At 42.9% G+C, this 25001-nt stretch overlaps 1 protein-coding gene across 1 annotated transcript in view; it reads left to right on the plus strand.

The window, feature by feature from the left end:
- SH3RF1 (SH3 domain containing ring finger 1) overlaps window positions 1-15279 on the plus strand; it is a 173377-nt gene extending 158098 nt beyond the window's left edge. Inside the window, 5 exon segments of the mRNA XM_075611658.1 lie at window positions 1411-1581; window positions 5930-6201; window positions 8837-9183; window positions 10935-11272; window positions 13095-15279. Of these exon segments, the coding sequence (XP_075467773.1) occupies window positions 1411-1581; window positions 5930-6201; window positions 8837-9183; window positions 10935-11272; window positions 13095-13263 (1297 nt within the window). The 3' untranslated portion in view covers window positions 13264-15279.
- The last annotated feature ends 9722 nt before the right edge of the window (window positions 15280-25001 follow it).

Consider the following 25001-nt stretch of genomic DNA (forward strand, 5'->3'; position numbering starts at 1 on the left):
ACAGTACAAACGATTACAAATGAAAATGTTTTCATTTAAAAAGTGAGACTTATTGTGTCTGGTATTTTCAGTGCCAGACTATATGGTTAGTGATGAAAGACACACTATGGTTTGTAGGTAGTATTTTCCATAGCTGAAATATCCAGGTGTTTGGCATGGTATTCTGTATGGCCTGCATTTTTCCAAAATCAGTGACACAAAGCTCAAACCCATGTATGTACAGTATATCAGTGCCTGGAAATACTGCGGTCTGTGATTGATATGGATGTAGATTGCAATAAAAAAAATCCCTCTGTTTGAAGTTCACTTGGTCTTAATGTGTTAAGGATTTGTAATTTCTCACTTAATTAATATGTGGCTGTACAAGGCATAACAAGTCTCGTCATTCGTAAAAGACCTTTACACTAGTGTATTCGCAATCTTAACAGGGATTCTTTTTAGCATTATAAACCATTTTATTATTCATGGCAAAGTGTAACAAACCTGCAAATCTTTATTTTTTATTTTATTTTTCTTCTCTGTTAAAAAAGAAAGCAAACTGCTCAAATGGGTCGGCCGATTTAAACGTGGAAATTGATAGAGATGATTGGGAGGATATGTGGGAGTTTGCCGCAAAGACCTCCCCGTATGTACCACTATCAAAGAAAACATTCCCAAGATTCTATTTCATTGGTACCTCACCCCAAGCCGACTGCAACAATTCTACCCTTCGGTGTCTGACCTGTGTTGGAGGGGCGGTGGACAAAGAGGTGGTACGGTGCCCATTTGGTGGACATGCCCAGCTATTCAGAAATACTGGTCCACTATCCAAGTTATTATTAAAGATATAACAGATCTATCCCAGTGGACCCACTGATTTTTCTGCTGGCAAAACCAGTGGAAGACATAGGCCGCCCCATGAGGCAGCTGATATCATTCATACTGACGGCGGCTAGATGCGCTGTTGTGGCCTCTTGGAAGAAAATAGCCCCTCCCCCCTTCAGACAAACTGTAGAGAAAAGAATACATGAGATGATTCTGATGGAAAAAATGACAGCTTTTCTGAAGCATTCGACCGACGATTTTGATAAAACGTGGGAACCATGGCTGGGGCAGTGAACTGAATAGCTGTGTCAGTTAAGGATTATGCCACTAACTTGATGTAAATTGATGGGGTTAACTCTGTCTCAACCCTAAAACTAAAGCCATCGATTTAAAGATTATCCAAGTTAGTCTATTTTTGCTCTGATGTTCACCACATGGAAACGTTGAGTAGTTTCAGTGTAAAGTCTGGTAGCTGTTTCTGTTTTAGTTCAGAACTGAAATGACAGGTGTTTAAATACTTTTCTCTGTCTGTGTGGTTGTATACAGATGCCAACTGTTAAAGGATGACTGCAGATTAATTATTATAATATGTTTGCCTCTCATCAGGTATGTTGCGATCTATCCATATTTCCCACGTAAGGAGGATGAGCTGGAACTACGGAAGGGGGAAATGTTTTTAGTTTTTGAGCGATGTCAGGATGGCTGGTTTAAAGGGACCTCGATGCATACCAGTAAGATTGGCGTGTTCCCTGGAAACTACGTTGCACCAGTCACAAGGTGAGTTTGGAACACAGTACTTGAGACGATGAATGAAGCATCATTTTTTTTTCCCCACTATGGAAATTATGTATTGAATACAGGACTTGTAGAAAGCAAGATCCAGGCACACGGGCTTCAATATAGCAAATTTAACCAGCAGAAAGAACCGATGTTTCGACTGCCACGCAGTCTTTGTCAGGGTGAGGCAGTCGAAACGTTGGTTCTTTTTGCTGATTAAATTTGCTATATTGAAGCCCGTGTGCCTGGATCTTGCTTTCTACATGTGATTCCCTTGGGACTTTACAGGACTGTCCCTTACATCCGTGAGCACCGGCAGGTGATATCTTTTTCAAACTGAAGAAACGTGTGTCAGACAACTTCTCTATCTGACTTTGAATACAGGACTTACCATCAGTTAATCAGGACCTTATAGTCCACCATTGTCAAATAATAAGGGCTATAAAAAAAATATTTGTTGAATTCGCTCTCTCGCTCTCTCTCCCCTCTTCCTTCCTTCCTCTCCCCCACCCACACACACACACATATATTGCTGTGCTTTGTTACTATAACAGAAACTGCCCAATATAATACACATTAATTAAACTCACAGTTATAGGCTGACATTAACTAACCCCAACCTTGATCCCGTGTTTACTGCCATTGCCATGACTTTAATGCCTTTTAAAGAGGAAATATTTGTTTAGTTTAAACCTATAGAAAAGTCCTTCTACTTTGCAATGTTCATCTTCATGGAAATAACACAATACAGGTATACCCCGCATTAACATACGCAATGGGACCGGAGCGTGTATGTAAAGCGAAAATGTACTTAAAGTGAAGCTTTACCTTTTTCCCACTTATCGATGCATGTACTGTACTGCAATCGTCATACGTGCATAACTGATGTAATAAACGCATGTGTAACAGGCTCTATAGTCTCCCCGCTTGCGCACAGCTTTGGTACAGGTAGGGAGCCGGTATTGCTGTTCAGTACGTGCTGACAGGCGCATGCGCGAGCTGCCGTTTGCTTATTGGGCGATATGTACTTACTCGTGAGTGTACTTAAAGTGAGTGTCCTTAAAGCGGGGTATGCCTGTATGTTGTATTTATCAGCAAGCATGAAATAAGTTATGGCGAGTAAAAAAGTGACAAGAGCCCTCCACCATACTGTGTACAGCAAATACAAATACCGCTTGCGCCCCCCCCCCCCCACTTCCCACCTCCTTGCGAGCCACCTCCTCTATTCCCCCCCTCCCCATGTTTTTCTCTCACTACGCCCTCCCACACCCTCTCTCTTAATTGATTACCCCCCTTACACTCGATCCCCCCCCCCATCCCTCCGCCTGGCCACACACACACAAACACACTTTCCTCCACCTCCTCCCTCCCCACACACAATCCCAGATAACCATACAATTCCCGACCACAATAATTCTCCATCATCCCACACCCAAAATGCAATACCCCCCCTCCCACACCCAAAATGCAATACCCCCCCTCCCACACCCAAAATGCAATACCCCCCTCCCACACCCAAAATGCAATACCCCCCCTCCCACACCCAAAATGCAATACCCCCCCTCCCACACCCAAAATGCAATACCCCCCCTCCCACACCCAAAATGCAATACCCCCCTCCCACACCCAAAATGCAATACCCCCCCTCCCACACCCAAAATGCAATACCCCCCCTCCCACACCCAAAATGCAATACCCCCCCTCCCACACCCAAAATGCAATACCCCCCTCCCACACCCAAAATGCAATACCCCCCCCCTCCCACACCCAAAATGCAATACCCCCCCTCCCACACCCAAAATGCAATACCCCCCCTCCCACACCCAAAATGCAATACCCCCCCTCCCACACCCAAAATGCAATACCCCCCTCCCACACCCAAAATGCAATACCCCCCTCCCACACCCAAAATGCAATACCCCCCTCCCACACCCAAAATGCAATACCCCCCTCCCACACCCAAAATGCAATACCCCCCTCCCACACCCAAAATGCAATACTCCCCCTCCCACACCCAAAATGCAATACCCCCCCTCCCACACCCAAAATGCAATACCCCCCTCCCACACCCAAAATGCAATACCCCCCCTCCCACACCCAAAATGCAATACCCCCCCTCCCACACCCAAAATGCAATACCCCCCCTCCCACACCCAAAATGCAATACCCCCCTCCCACACCCAAAATGCAATACCCCCCTCCCACACCCAAAATGCAATAACCCCCTGCCACACCCAAAATGCAACACCCCACTCCCACACCCAAAATGCAATACCCCCCCTCCCACACCCAAAATGCAATACCCCCCCTCCCACACCCAAAATGCAATACCCCCCCTCCCACACCCAAAATGCAATACCCCCCCTCCCACACCCAAAATGCAATATCCCCCCTCCCACACCCAAAATGCAATACCCCCCCTCCCACACCCAAAATGCAATACCCCCCTCCCACACCCAAAATGCAATACCCCCCCTCCCACACCCAAAATGCAATACCCCCCCTCCCACACCCAAAATGCAATACCCCCCTCCCACACCCAAAATGCAATACCCCCCTCCCACACCCAAAATGCAATACCCCCCTCCCACACCCAAAATGCAATACCCCCCTCCCACACCCAAAATGCAATACCCCCCCTCCCACACCCAAAATGCAATACCCCCCTCCCACACCCAAAATGCAATACCCCCCCTCCCACACCCAAAATGCAATACCCCCCTCCCACACCCAAAATGCAATACCCCCCCTCCCACACCCAAAATGCAATACCCCCCCTCCCACACCCAAAATGCAATACCCCCCTCCCACACCCAAAATGCAATACCCCCCCTCCCACACCCAAAATGCAATACCCCCCCTCCCACACCCAAAATGCAATACCCCCCTCCCACACCCAAAATGCAATACCCCCCCTCCCACACCCAAAATGCAATACCCCCCCTCCCACACCCAAAATGCAATACCCCCCTCCCACACCCAAAATGCAATACCCCCCTCCCACACCCAAAATGCAATACCCCCCTCCCACACCCAAAATGCAATACCCCACTCCCACACCCAAAATGCAATACCCCCCTCCCACACCCAAAATGCAATACCCCCCTCCCACACCCAAAATGCAATACCCCCCCTCCCACACCCAAAATGCAATACCCCCCCTCCCACACCCAAAATGCAATACCCCCCCTCCCACACCCAAAATGCAATACCCCCCCTCCCACACCCAAAATGCAATACCTCCCCTCCCACACCCAAAATGCAATAACCCCCCTCCCACACCCAAAATGCAATACCCCCCTCCCACACCCAAAATGCAATACCCCCCTCCCACACCCAAAATGCAATACCCCCCCTCCCACACCCAAAATGCAATATCCCCCCTCCCACACCCAAAATGCAATACCCCCCTCCCACACCCAAAATGCAATACCCCCCTTCCACACCCAAAATGCAATTACCCCCAACTTCCCACACAATGCAATACCCCCCCTCCCACACAGTGCAATACCCCCTCCCACACACACAATGCAATACCTCCTCCCACACAGTGCAATATCCTCCACACAATGCAATAACTTCCCCGCCCACACAATGCAATATCCCCAACCCCCTACCTGCCCACACAATGCAATAATAACTCCCTCGCACACACAAAATACCACACAGACGCCTTGCTGGTCTTAAGGCTTCTCCCGCACCGGGCCTCTCTCTGCCGCCGGTACGTGCCGGAAGCTGAACAGGCCCTGGAAGTCGAGGCCAGCTTCCTATGCGCACCAGAGAAAAAGAGGGAGGCCCAATGGCAATCAGAGGCCCGGCAGCTGGACGCAAGACTTGGGCCTGAGCTCTGGTCCGGCCCAACTTCCAGCGCCGGCAACCCTGCCTTTCCCCATTATCTCTTAGCATACAATGCTTACACTGCTGCCAGGGATTCTGGGTAATGACATCCAAATGAGCAGACAATGTGTCACCTTTTTGCTTCTTGGCCATTTTAACATGGATCCCTATAAGCTTATGCCTGCCATAATTATCAGAGATTTGGTTGTCGCCATGATGCACTAAATTAACCATGTGTGATGCTGTTGAATCCATAATAGATGTTGTGATTATTTTGTTATTCTGGTTTATGTAGTGATTGCATCATGGTTAATAACCCATGTACCAGCTGTAAATGTAGAAAAAGTTGCTTCTTTGCTACTATTTAAGTTAAAGGCATCACAAGTAAAACTATACACATTGTATGTTGTAATGATTAGAATACCAATTTCTAAGACATATTCGTACACCAAATTATTTTAATTGTGTATTTTGTTGTATTTCCTTACATTTACCCATTATTTTTTTAAAGGGCATTAACAACTGGCACCCAGACAAAAGTAGCTATGGCAACTGCTGGTCCAAGTGGACAAATAGTGAGCATGGTGACCCCGTCCCCTGCTGGAGCCCCATGCCAGAAACTTCAAGGAAATGGAGTAGATTTTAGCAAGGGCATCAACTCGAACGGAATCTCGCCCGCCGTCATTCCAGGCGCTCACATCCAGACAAGTCCGCAGGCAAAGGTCTTAATGCACATGAGTGGTCAAATGACCGTTAACCAAGCACGTAATGCAGTCCGCACAGGTAAAAGAAACAAGAGCTTGGGAATGTGCACAGAAATAACTAACCAAAGTGTACAGTATAAGGAATGCCATGATTACTTGGTTGCGACCGTTCATTTCATGCATGGAAATCCATTTGGCTGACGACAGTAATGATAACATCCGTAACTATATATCTATATATGAGATATATAGATATATATATATCTCAAATGGTAACTCTGTGATATTCTGCATTTCATGATTATATATATTATATCATGTACTGCAGAACATCACAGAGTTCCCATAGTATTCAATGGCATAACACACTGGTGGGAGCAATAACTTTTACTACATCTGTATAACAAACACACAGAACCCCAGCACGCTCTTTTTGGCAACCCCTGAGCCCCCACAAAATATATATGTATATAACTGCCGCTTGTTGTATACATCTGTATAACCAAAGTGTCCACAATGTGTTAGACACCGTCCCTGCTCTTCAGAGTTTACCATATAGGCAGGCAAAGTGAACTATTAGAATATCTGGCACTAAATGAGTTCATGGGAATAACGTCAAAACCAGCACATCATTCAGAAACTAATGGTGATTATAAAATAAAGATGGTTAGATAGAGGGCCGGGCTATTACTTTTGTGTGCAAGATAACAGCTTAGTTGTGTTTGTCAATTTCATTGGCTCTCCACGTGTTTCTCTCCTGTTTGCAAACTAAACTCCCCTTCCAGCCATTGGTAGAGACTTCAGAGAAATATAGAAAATGCATTACCCACAGAAAAATAGTTAAATCTGTTTTACAGCTCGGAAGGGAGCTTTAGACGTAAGAGAATTTCATTTACTGCCAGATACTATACATCTGTTCCTATTCGTTTAACTTACAGAGCTTTTTTTTTTATTTTTTATTAAACTCCGAACTACAAATTGATGAAATAGTAAAAATATATTTTTAGCTTCTTAAATTCTTTGTGAGTTCAGGCAAAGGGTGTACTGAATACTGAATATCACATTTTACTGTTCAGCTGAATATTGGATTTTTGAATGGTTAGTCAACCAAAGGCGAGAAAAAGCCAGCAAGGAAGAGTAATAAAATAGGTCTAAAAAACACTGTTCTGCCCCCCCCCTGCTCATATGGTCATTTAGATTTATTGGATTTACTAGCTATAGGCAAATCTGACTAATACATAGCCCCTAATAATGAAAAGAAACGCAAACACTAGTGTGTCTGGCGCTGGTCTGTAAAAACGAATTCAATTAGATTAAGCAGCTGCTCAAATATGCGGCTCTATATAAACTACATGTATTTAACTGACATAAAATGGGATATTAAACCTTTATACTAGTGCAGAGTGCATCTTACACAACCGGTTTGGGGCAAATAAAATTTTGAAGCAAAATTCTAAAGAATCTGGCGCTTTCCTTGTTTGGGATCCCTCAACTGCCTGACAATGACATGCAATAATAACTGAATATGAACACACACGTCAAACTAGCTGACGCTTCTTCCTAGAGGAGATGGCTATGTAACAATTATTAGGGCACGCTCTACAATTTGTGACTGCAGACTCCCCGCTACACACACGTTCTGCACTACACACCCCTCCCAGCAAACCCTGGAACTGCATTTCTGTTATTATAGTGGGTAACATGGAAGAGTTAGAGGGGTCTGAGTGTAGGCAGTGCATTAGCATTTCAAATTGGAGCCACTTGAATGTTGTTCTCTGTAAGGCTGCGTTTATAGTTAGGGCGACGCGACCGCGTGACCTCAGACGTCGCCGTTGTAATATCGATTCCTGCTTATAGTGCAGGAGACGAGAGGGCGACCGGGGGGGGGAGGGGGGCATGGCGGAGGCATGGTCATGAGCGGCTCGCCCTCATTGGCTGAACCGCTCACGTGCCGCTGACGTCACACGCCGATTGCTGAAGAAGTCAAAATCCTTTGACTACCAGCGATCGCGACCACGTGATATCAGCCGCCATCGCGCCCACGATGGGCACCCGCGACGGACTGCATGTAGTTGCTACGGCGCTGTGCAAAACCAGTCGCTGTAGCCAGTACTATAAACGCAGCCTGAGGAGGACCCGTTTTGGACAGCTGGTACATTGTGCGGATTCTCACCACTGCTGTGCAACACAGTGACTCGTTTTTACGACCGGGACTTTTTATTTCATTTTACGGCATCAATCGTTTGGTTTTAATCTGTTCTATCACTGTCATTATAAAACATTACAAGTACTATATTTACCAGGTGAAATTACCATAACGTGTCATTACCTCAGTTTGTTCCTTCATGCGATTGCACCTTTAACAAGCTGTTGGAGGTTGAGGCGAGTTGCTTTATATTGGAAACGTTTGCCCATGGCTTTCCCACTGGTAATCGGCATTGGCTATGTTACTGCAGTTCCCGTCATACGTTAGCACTCAGATATAGCAGGGGAAAGTTGTGGAAATAAGAGGTTGCCGTAGAAATGTCTGACATTATTTATTCATTTAATTTCCAAGGTTTGCAATCTACATGTTGCCAAATAATCAGACCCTTCTATTTTGAAGTCTTGGTTACATGATGGTGAACCTTTTGACATACAGTAATGTTAAGCATGTTACTGTGGTTGAATAAATTGTGTTTTGCATCCTTGTTTCTCTTTCCAACATCTCTCAGCTGCAGCACACAGCCAAGAGCGACCGACAGCCGCAGTGACTCCCATCCAGGCTCAGAACTCATCTTGCCTTATCCCAGCTGCTGTCATCATCTCCCATCAAGCTGCACCTTCCCAGCAAATGCCAGCTCCACTTTCAAGTTCAGTTGCTTACATTAATGCCGCCATGAATATCAGCAGACCAAATGTGCCTACATCTTCATTAAACTCCTCTTGCATTACTGCTGCCTCTTTGGAGGGAGATTCAAGTTGGAAATCTGGCTCTGGATTGGTTGGGTCTTGTTCGTCTCCTGATAATGTCTCTGCTCCTACAAGCTGTGCTGCTAATAAGCAAGATAAGGACAGCAAGGTGAGGTTGTTTTATACTCGTGATTGACACGAGCAAGGCCGAACGTTCTGGCAGCGAAAAGGGTTAATAAGTGGTGATGGTCGCTGTTTGGGGGCCCTTAAAGGAGCAATCCGAGCTGTTTATTTATTTTTATTTTTTTTAATACAGATTGGAAGGTGAGGGGGTCTCCAGAGCTGAACCCCATTCAGTTCATCTCCGGGAACCCCCTGCTGCCAGAGATACGTACCTCTGAAGAGGGTGCCGGTATCTGCTGCAGTTTAAAGCCGCCGGTCACATGGGCCAATAGGAAGCCGCACCGGATGATGTCACAGTTTACATATATATATATATATATATATATATACGGAATCTATAAGCCCTATTCCTTCAACTTTGCTTGTTATTTTTTTTGTTGTTGAAAATAATTCAAAAATATATAGACTTTTTTTGTTAACGTCGTTAAAGTCATATAGTTTTAGGGGCTTGGCGGATATAGAATAAAACCCCATAGCCTGTTAAACATGTCCCTCCATTTAGTTCAATTTGGACCCGTAACTCAGTGTTATCTGTGATACTTAATTTGTCAATGAGCAAGGAGCTTTGAAGGTCAGCAGTCTGTGGTGACACCGATTACCATTAAACCCGACAACAAATTCCTGTTTGGAAGATGGAGGGTTTGAAAAGTCTCTACATGTGAATACATGTGAAATCAGGAGAAGAAATATCCACGATCAATAACTTGTTCTCTCATATTCCATTCATTTGCATGTGGGCTTTTTGCATTACTAGTACAGTTATTTACCCAACTTCTGCGCACACAAAAAATTAAATATGAAAGGCACAATCCACAATACTCTCATTTATACTATTTAAAGGGAGCTAGTTTTTAAATCAGGAGTATAGTTTTCCGAAAAACAAAACCCCCCAATGTTTTAATCCTAACGTGAGTTCTGCCCTCCTGTTAAATAGAAATTGGCCAGTCATGAATCCAAGCACAGCATTCCTGTGGTAAATGTACTTGTCTTACAATTAATTGGAAAAATAAAAGGTGTTCAGTATTAGAGAAGTTCTTCATCATACAATATGAATAGCAGGGTTTTTACGTAAAACTGCTCAAGCCAGAAGAAAGACATATTTCCCCAAGCGGTGCTGTCCCATACACCTGTCTCCAGGAGACACACTGAGGCCCATTCAAATAAATGGAGTGCAAGATGTCTTCCAGGGCCACACAGTGTCATATGGGTGAGCACCACATGGTAAATATGGCAAAATGTACGTTTTAAGAGTGCTCTCTCCATTGTAAATACACATTGCTTACATATCCCGGAGCATATGACCTAAGTGCTGGATATGTATCAAGTGTGGAAAATGTGCAGCAACTTAATTTGGCATTTCTTGGCATCTGCGTGTAAAGGCACTTTCCATGGACTCTCGCCGGTGAGTTATTTAGAGAGTGTTTGTAGGTGGAGTTATGTTGCACAATAAAACAGTAGGTCTTAAAACTTGCACATGTAATTAATGCTATTTATTTTTCTATTTATTAAATCAGGCAGGCCTGAGGTAGCATTAACCTCTGCTCTGTAAAAAAAAATTGTTGTGTCAGAAATGCAGTTAGCAACTTTCTACCATATGAGTCCGGCTCACCGTGATGCAGAGGATTCTTGCACATTGGCAATTTGCCAATATCGGTAGCCTGACCGCTATCCTGCATAGGATCGAATGCACTTTTTGACCAGTGCTTTTAACACCAGTGTATGATTTGTGTCTTACAGAAAGAAAAGAAAGGTTTGCTCAAGTTGCTGTCAGGAGCATCTACCAAAAGAAAGCCTCGGGCTTCTCCACCACACTCGCCAACTCAAGAACTGGAACAGGCAGCATCAGAGGTGGCTCTGGAAGGCGCTGTAGGTCCTGACATTCTTTCAGCCGCTAGCAATGGCCGAGTAACTTCCTGCACTGTGGATTGTGAAGCTGTAGCTGCCTCTGCTCTGACACAGGACAACCGCAAGACAAGTTTGGTGGATCCAAATGTTCCTATAGCTCCTCCACCGAGACAGCCTTGCTCATCACTGGGCCCTGTGCTAAACGATTCTCGGCCCGTTGTTTGTGAAAGGTAATTTAGTGTTACGTGTCAATGTGTATAATCGGGGTCAGAAAAGGAACGTACAGTCATAAACAATTACAATCGTCTCCATGAGGTTATTATTAAATCACAAATTATATGATAACTGAGCCGGAAATTGTTGAGAGAGCATAACGTAACTTTTCCTAAAGTGAGTTCTAGAAAATATTGCTACCTGACAATTATAGCAGTTTTGGGATGTGATATGTGACCTGGAAAGCACTTACAGAAGATGGCCATTTATTGAATTTATTTTTCTAATGTATTGTTTGCAGCCACCAAATTATTTAGTTTCTATCCTTTTGTGGTTGCAAAAAAATAAAATAAAAAGCTGCATCATTGAAAGGTGTGCATTGCGCTATGGTAAACGAAAAAAGTGAGCCTCAGGAAATGTCAGTTTTCATACTACATCTATATTTTCCATGGAAGCACAGAATAATCTCCAGTGTTTGTGTCTGTTCAAGGAAGGATTATTAAAGGAGCAAACCATGTCTTTTTATTTATTTATTTATTTATTTAATTATTTATTTAATACAGGATTGAAGCAGGAGGTCTCCGAAAGTGAACCCCATAATTTCAGCTCCGGAGGCCTCTTGCTTCCAGAGATATTTACCTCCGAAGGGAGTGCCGGTACCGCCTGCCGTTTGAAGCTCCTGCATAACCTGGGCCAATAGGAAGCTGCACCGATGACGTCACGGCTACCTATTGGCTATAATGTGAACCGTTGAGCGGCTACCGGCGCTACTACGGAACTAAGGGGTCCCCGGAGCTGATATTAATGGGGTTCAGCTCCGGAGACCCCCATGCTTCAATCCTGTAGGGAAAATATATATATATATATATATATATAAAACTCATTATAAAAAGAAGAAACACCTGGCCACAGCATACACTGTTAGTTACAATTTTGAGGTAGGGGCTTTAATCACGTAGCCCCCTACTCAATATGATCTGAAGCCACTTCTCAGCACTGGAGACTAAGGCTGCGATTATACACCGCGCTGACGCGCGTCTGCTTATCACATCGCGGGCGCCTCTCGCCCGAGCGATGTGTGAATTGTGATGGAAGCGATGGGGAGGCGTGGCGGACGCATCACGAGGCTGGTTCGCCGTCATTGGCTGAACCGCCCACGTGACGCGGCCGTCGCTTGAAAAGACCAAATGTTTTGTCTTTTCAAAACGCGCTCGCGCCATCGCGTGCACACACTATGGACGACCTCACAGGCATTCAACAATTTTTGTTTGTTGCGCGAGCACAATCACGCTGTGTATAATCGCCACCTAAAGCCTTCTGTAGCATGGAGAAACAGCTTCACGGCATACCGAACACGGGCCAGAAAGATGTAAGCGATTAGTTTTGCGATATTAAAAGTAGCTATGTTTAAACCTGATTAGTAAAAGCCTTTATAGAATGCATGAAAAGGCTTGTTAGCAAAACTTTATTTATTTATTTTTTACTTGAAACCGTATGCAAAGCGACTGAATGGCGAGCTGGGTTATATATCAAGCAGTAATGTTTGTGCTGAGTTGGCATGGAATGACTTCTCTGGTTTTATGAATGTGCCTCTGTAAGTAATGCAGTGAAAGGAAACAGTCATAACATTTGCACATATTTATGTCCAGTCCAATTTAGCTTTGTTTCAGGCCAAAAGTAATTATTTCCGTGTCGATAAAAATGTGGGTCCTGTAAACAGACCACTTCCTGCTCTGGCAAGTTGCAGCTGATATTTCAGGCTCCACTGTCAAATTTGCCAGGCTTGTATGTTTAAAACCCACTGAAAGTGTCTTTTTTTCCCCCCTTCTGTTGTGGCAGATACCGGGTTGTGGTGTCCTACCCTCCCCAGAGCGAGGCAGAGCTGGAGCTTAAGGACGGGGACATTGTTTTCGTGCACAAGAAGCGAGAAGACGGCTGGTTCAAAGGCACGCTACAACGAAACGGGAAAACAGGCCTGTTCCCAGGCAGCTTCGTGGAGAACATTTAACTCGCGGGTCACCACGGAGATCATGATCGAGCACAAACATATCAAAACGGACACAGTGCAGCTGTTAGAAATTTGTGGATCCCTGCACTGGCACTGTAGGGGTTAAAGAAGTACGCTTCTAGAAATGAAATACCCTCTGCTGTCTTCAAGACGAAATGCGTTGGACAAGATTTGCAGTATCTGCTGATTTTTATCACCCTGGATTATTATTTTTTTTTCCCCCCGTGTAATTTGTGCCTTGTACTGTTAAATTTATTACACTTTATTTTATTTTTCTCTTCCCCCTAACAAAAAAAATAAACCATTGTTTACAAGGCTTTAGCTAATAATTTATTTGTTTCCTTTTCTTTGTATTGTATTTTTTAAATCTTTTTTTTTTTTTTTGAGATAGAAAAGAAACCATTGACATTTTCAATGTAACAGTTTATTAATTTATGACATGGCACAGAAAGAGAAGCTGGATTCTTTACTCTTAAACCGACATAGATACTACCATTATGCTCTACTAGTGCATAGATGATTATTTTTTTTGTTTTATTTCAAGTGGTGGAGTATGTTAAATGTTTTCTGTAGCATAGTGATGTGAACTTGTCAAGGGTGAAACTGGGAAAGCAGGAAGAGGTTGTAATTGTTTATTTTCCACTCGGAGAGAACTGGTGCAGCTAGTCTTATTTCGTTTGACAGTAATAAAAGCTATCCAAGCAGTGCCCCATTAATGGGAGGTAAGAGCATGGCTTAGCTCAATAAACTTCTCTAAACTCTGGGGAAAACCAATCCGGAACATGGCAATAAGACGCAGACTATAAATCACCCTTTGTTCGTTGTGTTTTAACCCTTTCACAACTGAAATCGCCGTTGAGGGTAGGTCAGGACTGTATGGGGTTGTTGGCGCACCGTAAACTGTGTGATGAGCCATAATTCTCAGAATACCAGAATGGGATAGAGTTGTTGTTAACAGGAGAAATACTGTAGAACTAATAGAGGCATATGCCGGAAATAGATATAAATAATAGAACACATCTATTCCACAAACCCTTCCGTCACCTATATTGTTCTGATCAAGATTTAGATTCAAGGTGGAATATATAAAATACATTGATATATTTCTGTGCCTGAAGCTAAATTGAGAACATTGTGTGTGCTATAATGGCAGCCTTTTCCAGTGTTACTTGGTGCTATCTCAGTTTAAGACTCAACACCAGTTTGGGGTGATTGTTAGTTAAGCACTTTTTTGGTAAAGTAACCATAAACTGTTTAGGGCCTGTTCCCTACCTGCTATATTGCTTGTGATGTATGTATATTATTAGTATGTTTGCTGGATTGGGTTTAGTGTTAATGAATGCCTATCCCACACTTCAGCTGTTATAATATCGTCACTCTGTCTGCCTGCTCTGGGAACAGTTCACCAAGAAATAAGGTTATGGTGAGGGATGTTCACGAGGGGATTTTAACAGCGCTTTGCAAAACTTGACCTTGAAGAGGCGCTCACATGTAGCAGGCCTAAGATTGAAAGAACCTGTCAATGTCACAAGCTCCCTAAGAAAGACACCACCACCTTTATCTCAGATACTTGTTGTCTCTCACATTTAGCTCTTTGGCTGATCAGAATCCTAATTATTTTAGATAAAGGAGGGGCAAAAGGGGGAGGAATAATTTGTCTGTATTGACAAGTTTCGACAGTCACGCAATTTGAAAGTGAGAGATGGTAAACCTGCTTTAATGACATGGTTTCCATGGAAACCTGTTACCACTATTAGTTTGCATTGGTCCTAGGGAGCAATACCCCTTCAATTGCAGAAGACACACGCGGTGCGCACATAGGCTTTGAAAAACCGACTTGTCATTTGTCAGTGTGCTTAGGGCCACAGGCTCCACTTGGAAACCTTTGAGTTAAGTCACCAAGTGCTTGGGACTGCAATCTGCGCTACTCTGCAAATGATCTCTGCTGTTGAATCATTCAGTGACAGTAAAGCAGGGGTGGGAAACGCCTGTCCTCAAGGCCCGCCAACAGGTCAGGTTTTCAGGATATCCCTGCTTCAGCACAGGTGGCTCAATTGACTGAGCCACCTGTGCTGAAGCAAGGATATCCTGAAAACCTGACCTGTTGGTGGCCCTTTGAGGACGGGAGTTGCCCACCCCTGTAATAAAGTCAGTGGAATGGTAGAACGCATGTTTTTCTTTCCAAGCGAGATGTAATTGGCCATTACATAGTTCAGTGGGGTCTGAACGTTTTTAACTTAATTACTCCTAGAACCTGAGGTGAGGGGTGAAAGGGTACTTGGTTCTGGAAGTATACAGGAAGACCACCCAGAAAAGATATTTATTCCTGCAGCTTTTTAGACTTGCACAGATATAGTCAGACTTACCTTCCCCTGAGCCATGGCAAAAAAAAACCCAGCACATTTTGCCGTGGCTCCCCATCGGGGACACTGGGTGTTCTTCCCTCTGCTGCTCATGATACTCACAGCCCATATTCTCTAAAAGCTGCCAAGATTTAGTACGTCTACATTCCCCTTCATTCACGTAGCACCCTTTCAAGAATCTAGACCATGGTTTGCTAACTGATATAGCACAAAGCCATAAGGAAGATATGACATTACTTGGCTTTCCAACTATTCTGGGGAGCACCAATTCATGTTTTGTAAGATTTTAGTTAACATTAGATTGTTAATGTATTGGGACAGACCGCAGTGTTTAAAGCTGAAACAATTTGAGCATGTAGATGTGAAATTAATGTATATTATGCCTGCATTTAAGTCTTGGGAGTTTCTGACCTGTTAGATGAATTAACAGGAATTGGCTTTTCAGTGTGAAACTGAATATTTTTTTTTTTTTTTATGATAATTTGGTTTTTACAACTAGAATAAATGAGACTCAAACCAGAAAATGTCAGCAGCACAACTGTCCGGCATCCAGCTACTTTTACCATTCCACATTGTGATATTGTGAAAGTGGTATATATTGGGGACCAAATAATAAGCTGAGCAGTTGCTGTTTTTTTGGTGGAGGAAAATGTGTGTATAGTAAATGCAAAGGACATAAAATACATTGGAATTATTATTGAATAATTAAAGTTAAAAGCAATTATTTAATTCAAAAAGGTATATCAAGATGTGGTGTGTGGGCTTCACAGATACCATAAAGAATCCTTCAGTATGCAGCGAAACTATTTTATCCTTGTCTGATCGATGGGGCTTACAGCCTTACCAGCAAGAGCAATACAATTTCATACTATATAAAAAGGGGCCAAACTATCATCTTTTTTTGGTTATGTACCACCCTCAGGCAATCACTATTAAGAACGCTTTCCCCCCCCCAAAAAAAAAATAATGTGCCCACAATTTTTTTTCCCCCAAGATAATCTCCCCTTCTCTCCCCCCCTCTCCCTCCCAGGTAGGACACGGGAGTCTTCTTGGGAACTCTTGTATTTACAGGCAAATTGCCAATCCACATGTTTTTCTTTGTTGTTTTGTGTAAAATTATTATGATGCCATCATTAGCCAAACATATAGCATTAAGGAACAATGAGAATCCACCATCTTTAGACTTGGAAGTATAGGAAACAAAAAAAGATGAACATTCATTTAACCTGTCACTGAATATTTCATAGGAAGCTAATTACATTGATACATGGATAAATTGTCATTTTTTTTTTGCCTGCTATGCAGGAATGACCCATTAACTGAGTACTCACTTATTGGTCCCATATTCACTAAAGGGTGCTATGCTTCAGCACGACCTACCTCCCATTCAAATGAATAGGAGTGAAGAGACAGGCTCAAACTTAGCACGCTTTCGTGAATATGGGCCCTAGGCCTCGTCCAGGCTGAGTGCTTGCTCGCGCACTCGCAACAATTAAAGTAAATTGTTGCGACACGCTTGTGTGCACGTGAGCGCACGGCCATTGGCTGCTTGGCGAGACAAATCAATTTGATTTGGCCGCTCGCTGGCACGTCACGTGAGTGGTTCGCCCACCGAGGGCGGACCGGCTCCATGATGTCATAGCCACGCCCCCACCCTCCCCCCCAGGAATCGCAGGCCAGGAATCGCCTGATGTCACGCGCTCGAGCACCAGCGATCACCTTCCTGGCCTCAGCCTTAGTTGGGTTGTCTGGTAAAGAAACTAAGAAATAGTAAAGAATTAATGATTGGCTGACTTTTTGCAACAGTGAAAAAATAGAAGGGGGAAGGGTGATAAAAGGATGTGTGTGCGTATTTTCTTTCCTGTTGCTTTTGCATGCAAGACCTCATTCCCAACAAGGAGTATTGTGTATTATTTATAGCTCGCATATAGACACCTTAAAAAGCAATCTCGGACATAACAAGAAAATAATTCAATTTAATTTGGGCCCAATACCAGTAATTACAACTACACTATTTTATGATCTGAATGTGACGTGTTCCCAAAAATTCATATATAATAATAATATTTTGTATGATCCCTATTAGAAAGGTTTACAAACTCGCCCTAACGCTCAATATTTGGTTGGCGAAATAATGATTGATTGTTATGGCCAAATGGCTATCCTACGGACACTGTGAAATCTTATGATATACTCAGCCGTCAGTACAGTTATATACTATTATGCTTTCATGTGATATACATTTTTTTGTGGTTTATATTTGCACTCAAATTGCTCACTGCTGAGGGTCTGGACTAAGGCTGCGTCCCCCGTGCCGCTGACCGCGCTCATGCTTGAGAGTGGTGACGTCACCAACTATCCAAGCGTGAACGTTCAACAACTTTTTTGGTAAGCGCGAGCAGGGGGGCCATGGCCGGGGGCGTGGCCGAGCAGTGACTGGCGCTGATTGGCTGAGGAGGTCATGTGACCCTTCAGCGCGGCTCAAACTCAATTTTATCTGTCTCGGCAAGCACCTAGCGCCCGCGAGCGTACGGGCATGCGCGCCGCGTGAGCGTGGTCGGACAGATTCCGCGGTCAGCAGCAGCGTGGACGCAGCCGAAGAAAAATGTAGCGTAGCTCGGCAGTAAATGACAAGTACTCCAGTTAAAGGTGCATTCTCACTTTAAAAAAACAACAAAAAAAAGTAATTTTTTTTTTTTTTTTTTAAAGCAGCCGTCTGAGCAGATCACTATTATGTCTGCATTTTTGTATTTTTATTTTTTTTTTTAAATATATTGACTTTAAAATATCTCCTCTTGCCTTTGCAGGGATGTTTTTATTTTTTTTTCAAGTGCTTCTTCGTTCAGGAGATAGAAGCAGTGAAGTGTTCCTAAAGCGTGGCGCAGTCTGAGGGTTACCATGGTAACATTAGATGCGAGATATATTAAGAAAACAATGATTTTTAACACTTACATTTTCTTTCATTTTTTTTTTTATTATTTAAAATAGAGGAAATTCTCAGGTGGCAAGATGCTGACATTATAAACTCAGAAAGGCTTCTCTTAGCTTTAGCTTTTTTTTCATGATAACCAAATGAAGAGAGAGGTTTCCCCCCCCGAACGTCGCCTCATTGATTCACAGGCAAATTATTCGACACCCCTTTTTCGTGAAGGTTATGGTTAGCCAGACAGATAAGTGGGCAAATAACATTACAATTGTACCGAAAACTGTGTTAATACAAGCATGAATTTTCCACAGGAAACAAGTATATGTGCCACTTTCCCAGACATTTCAATATTTAAAAGGAAACCATGTATACATGAATGTTTGTTGTCTGTTCTGTGGCTTTGCCTCCTTAGCTGGGATTGCACCTTTTAAATTGGGTCACATGGTTGGGGAAAAAAGTCACCCAAGCAGAGCAGTCATTTTACATTAAAATTCTAGACTTTTTATTGAATGCTTAAAAACAAGAAATAAAAACCAGTATAAGGGTCTTTGCCTAAAATCTCCAGTTCTGTATGATTCATAACGTTGCATATTTCTTCTCGGTAGCACACTTGAATATTAATGTAAATGTGAAGGTTTTGTGAAATGGACTGTTTTGAATATGAAGCTGGCTTCAGCTTTCATCAACATAATTGAGTAATAATAATAATTGTAGTATTGTATGAATTGCCAATGTAAGCGGATCTAAGGATGAAAGTGCTATGTAAGTGCAGTTATTATTTTAATATGACCGCAATGTGTCTCTGCTAATGGGAACCAGTAGGGAATGCCAAAAAGCAAGGGAAGAAAAAAAAAACAATTCTAATCTCGCAAACGTGTGTAACACATTTCATGCTACAAAATATATTGAAAATCAACTTCTTGGTTCTGTTAGAAATTGTAATGTACAGTAGTTTTTTTGTTTGTTCTTTTTGATGTTTTTTTCTGAAGACTATAGATCAATGTTTTGTAACAAGGGTTTGTTACACCGCAGTACATTTCTAAAGACAAAATTACTTTTTTCATCAGGATTAAAACTAGTTTGAAAAAAAAAAAATCAGTTTCTTGTGCTTTTTTTTAACTTTTTTGCATTAAAACCTGTATTTTCCCGAGTTTGCTTTGTTGATTGGACGCATGGTTTAAAGCCCAAGGGGCTAATTCTAGATCAGCAAAAGCGGCCAATCATTTTCCGTGGACATTTCCCTTTGACATCAATGGAAAATTGAATCTGAAAGCCACTTCGGTAGCCTCTATGGGATAAATTCTATATATGCCATAAAGGTCTTTTCTGACAAATCCCCAAAGCCATCTATGAGGATTTTCCTCTGGGAACAGTCATAACAGGCGCTTCGGCACACAGTATATAGAATTGACCCCATAGATCTGAATGTATCATGTGATGAGTAGCCATTCTAGTGCTAATTTCCTTGCTTGAGCAAAGCTAGTTGTTCACAGCTCTGATGGCCTTTGTCTATAAAACAGTGAAACATTGATGTCGACTGATTGCTGTACTTGAGCAAAAAAAAACCCATGCAGTCTTTCCTCCTACTTCTACACCAGTGTTTGTAACCGTGTTTTTTGGTTAAGGAATCCTATCATTACATTCTGAGGAACCCCAGATTTCATAAACCCTGCGGGATAGCGTGTCTGAGATCAGATGCATTATAAGGAACCCCAACCCTCTCTAATAGTGCGTCTGAGATCATATGCATTGTAAGGAACCCCAACCCTCTCTAATAGCGTGTCTGAGATCAGAAGTATTAGAGGAACCCCATCCCTCTCTAATAGCGCGTCTGAGATCAGATGCATTGTAAGGAACCCCAACCCTCTCTAATAGCGCGTCTGACATCAGACACATTGTAAACTCTGTATTTGGTACAATTTCCTAATTACCTGAAAATTGCAGGGATCCCTTTAGGGATGTCCCAGGAACTCAAGGGTTCTACAATCTTCTACTGTACATGCTTCCCATCTCACATGGCCTTCGTAGAAAGAGCCCTGCATTGTCTATGATAGTAAAGAGAATGACTAAAGTTAGCAAAATGAACACACTGATGACAATATTGCTTTATTGCTGCCTACATACACGTGCAATAAATAAAAGAACTTGTCTGATCATGAACAAATTGAGTTATTTGTTTTAATGCATTGTCACCAGCACTATAAGCGCAGCCTTAGGCTGAGGAGCTTCATAAGCGCCCCCATTGGTCAGGAGGTGTGCCCAGCTATATATATAATGCCATTACATTTTAATTTGTAATCAATAAATACTGGTATTCATTTACCTGGTTTTGGAAAGTCGCAAAAAAAGAAAGTTGCAGTGGGCGGAAATGTATCAAGTCAAAAGTGGGACAATTGTGGGACAAATAACCACCATTTTTATCAAAGAAAAAAGTTCCATTGGAAGTAATGCGATTTTTTTTCTTGAGTACTGTACATCTGGTGCTGTTTTTCGTGCTCCAGTTTTGTGTTCCTGCATAGGCCCCAGAATCCGTAATTGCTAATCTAACGCCATCATCATAATCTCGTCCAATCACGGTTTGCCAAGTGCATTTTCCATATTAATATAGGCTGATTGAGAACCAGACTTTGGTTTGGATTATAGTCTTTACTGTATGGCAACCTGGAGTCAGGTTACCAATTCTGCTAAATCAGAAGAAACCGACCTGTGCTTTCTGCTTAGTCATCTTCTATGCTGATTTGCACTCTTGCGTTATTAATACACTACCCTGACACTGTGTTTATAGTAAAATAGTTATGCAACGCATCAATAACTTTTTCTACAACAACTGCTCTTCAATAAACAAGTTAAATGTATGAAAATTCTCTTATAATCAAAATGAAGAAGCGGGCGCATATTTATTCACCACATGCTCTTAGAGTAAATATTTTTAATTGTGTGTCCTTTTGCTTTTTCGTCATTTCTGAAATCCAGATGATTTTCTTGGCCGCTCTTACATGTGTGACGACAACTACTCTTAACATTTCAATGACTGGTCATTAAACCCCTTTTTACTGACATAAGGGTCAGCAACGCAGAGAAACTTCAAGACCCAGAACTTCTGTTTCCAGTGTTTCTATACTATTGAGGCAGATCTGTGCAAACAATGTTCCTGATGAACAAGAAGGGGGATATATGCTCTCACATCAGCCTATGACTAAAAAGTGATAGAACAGCAGCACAGTGCAATAAGGACAAATAATTAGATGCAGATGTAACGCACTTCCCCCCACCCCCTGGGAGATATGACAGTTACAGTATGTGTGGTGCTTTACCTGCGGCTCACAGGAGGCCTGAACCTCCGCTGCTAGGAGCCTGGGGTGTACCTGATCCGTTGGTTGACAGGGCCTCCACCTGCGTGGGTTCCTAACAGTGAGGGACAACCCCGTGCCGGACACCATATAAGTAATACACACTGGTATAGTATAACAAGTTTACTAACACATAAGCATAACGATAGTAATAGAACCACCCAGGTGTCGCAGGGCCACAACCGCACACCGTGCCCCCAACACCGTCTCCACACCCAATGTGTGAAACAGCGCTGCCACACTGTGTGTACAGTTGGTGCACTTGGAGTACCTGCCCAGGTGCTCCTGCATCCGGGTATAGCCAGAAGATGTAATGGATCCACTGATCCCGGCAATGGTGGCGTAGCCTCTGCCCCTACTTTGGGTGGTATCCCGCGTGGACAGTGCCACCATGAAGAATGTCTCTTTGCTGTAGGTGGTGATCTGGTCCCAGACCACGTGATGCCAGGATACCGCTGCGTCCTTTCTGTGTCCCTCACAATGTCACTACAGGACAGTGTCCCTATCTATGGACCTGTCCCTGCAGCAAGCACAAGCTGAAGGGAGTCGGGGGCTAGTGCAGGGGTCACTGACACCCTGCACGTGCACACCCTACCCTTCTACTGTCCCAGTTCCGACTGCCGTGGCTGCAGCGCGCGAAATGTATCAATATCTGGTGCAGGGAGAATGCTGCAGCCCTATTGGCTGGTTCGCGCCATGTGTCCGGCAGCCCCATTGCCTTCTGGGGGCTGTAGTTCCCTTTTCTGTAATGGCGCCCCTCAGCTGCCAATTCTGTGCAATTCCACCGCATATGCACGACTGCGCAAGATGGACGGTGTCCTGCTACGGAAGCCGCTGGCGACTCGGTCGCCTTCCCGACTGCAGCTCTCCCCCTCCGCACCTTGCTGCACCCTCTGGATGTGCGTGCTCTGCCGCGGGCACCCGCACACCCCACGGAGGTAAGGGGAGCCTGCTATACAGAAATGAAAGAAGGATAGGGTCCCTTTGAATGCACTCAGTGATGAAGTAGTGATGGTGTTATCAGTGATTAAAATACTTTAATAGTTGACTATTAAAAATGATCTAGATTGGTATGAAAAATCTATTGCCAATCAAAAGATACAACACATACACTATAAACACTTATAGACATCGTAAGCTGGTAAGTGACTTCACCTATAGGGTGTATGATATGAGACCATATGAATAAGGTTCAGCTCCCTCAATTAATTAGAGCTACCAATAGTACCATATACCAAAATCTCAATCATGTAGCTGATACATTATATTCAAGTATGCTCAGATATATATTACTGAATATATAAAAGAGAGCGGTATCTCTATTACGTGAGGAGACACAATATCAGGATCACAGTCAATACGGCTGATACACTATGGTCTAGTGTGCTCAATATTCTTACAATATTCTAAGTTCTAGTGTTAGATGCTTTAAGGGTAGTAAAAATGATGTTTAGCTTGTATAAGTGTGACATGAGATCAAAAAATATTACATTTATATGCACTTGATATCAGGGGGTTTTAAGCAGCAATCGACACTGCCAACCTGAACCAAGGTGTCCCCCGGATCTGATTCATGGTTTTCCGAGGTATAGGGACTCCCTGGTTCAGATAAGGTATAAATCCCTACATATTTTTTATACTTTTTTTTTTAGTACTTGGACTGAAATTTCTGAAAGTTCTGTTTCTCCATCAACAATTGATTGTTTTTAACCATCAAAACCTTATCCTTGAGGGCTGTAAACCTGCCTCAGCTGTCACCATACAGAGCAAAAACAACTCCTTATTAATCCAAAATTCTCTCTGCCTTAAGGTCTTTCATAACTTCACTCTCACAATCCTGAAGTCCCACAATTGGCAGCATTAACATGCCAGCGTGTTTGAGAGAGTGGAACACACTTGTGTAGTTTGTGGGGCTCAGTGGATTACTGGTTTATTCACCGTAATCTTTTTGTCTCTTAATTACAAACAGTAGATCTGCCTTACTCCACCATCAGGAGAACCCCTCCAGGGATTATGAAATCTGTAGTATTCGTGTTACAGCACCACTAACAAAACAAGGATTTCAGCAGGCACTAGTAATGAGAAAATACACCATTGAAGTTATCTCCTTATGTTATTTGACATCAATTTTATTTCAAAATAGATTTTGCAGTGGGTTGTGCAATCAAATGAAAGCCCAGATATACAGTGCATTGTTTATGCTCACGAGTGCATACAGTGCAGTATTTAAATATAAGTAGTTAAAGTCCATTCAAATATAGTGACACCTTATTTTGCCTCACATCATTTGTCAGCAAATCGGGCAGCAAAAGGTGGAAGGTTCATGTTTTCAAGGTTAAGCTGGAGCAGGGCAGTCCAGCAATGGCAGACACGGCTTTCTTTTAAGAAAATACAATTCTCCTTTTTGCCTAGACGTATACAACCCATCAAGTTTCTGTCATAGTGAATTATAGGGCTTGGCATACCTATACAATTATGACTGTCCTATAACCAGATTTGGCAACGTGGCATTTACATACGTGTCAGAGTGCTTCCACACAGTCAAATCACTGATACTACTATTACAGTATTCAACTTTATTTGTTTTCAATTCTTCCTGCAAATTATTACAATTAGCATTGAATTCAGCATACCTTTGTCCTATTCATTTTTTGAGGAGAAATTACGTTTGGAAAAGAGAAGCAGAGGATTCTTGAGGCAAAATGCTAAACATTGATCATTATTGCGGAAATTGTATACTTTTATAAAGTTGAAATCATCATTTCAGGATCATTGTTTTAATTGCGTTTGTCATGGAATGGCCGTCATTACTGAAAGTGTTAACCGTATTCAGAGGTATTTTGTTACTAAAATAAATATTCATTCATATAGCACTTTCACCCTTGAGGTGAGAAACCGTTATTAGTTGTGAAGCAGCAGCAGGCAAGGCTAAGCTTCTCCTCCTTTGCTTTGTACATTTGACCTTTGGGTTACCGAAGGGCTAGAGGCAGGAAATCTGAGGACAAAGCTGAGCAAACCGCTGACATTGCGTTTGCAAACTATCATTATTGTAACCAGCATTTCAGACATGGGGGTGGCTCACAGCTGTACAGAATCAGA

The sequence above is a fragment of the Ascaphus truei genome, chromosome 1 (assembly GCF_040206685.1).
Source record: "Ascaphus truei isolate aAscTru1 chromosome 1, aAscTru1.hap1, whole genome shotgun sequence".
Lineage (NCBI taxonomy): Eukaryota > Metazoa > Chordata > Amphibia > Anura > Ascaphidae > Ascaphus > Ascaphus truei.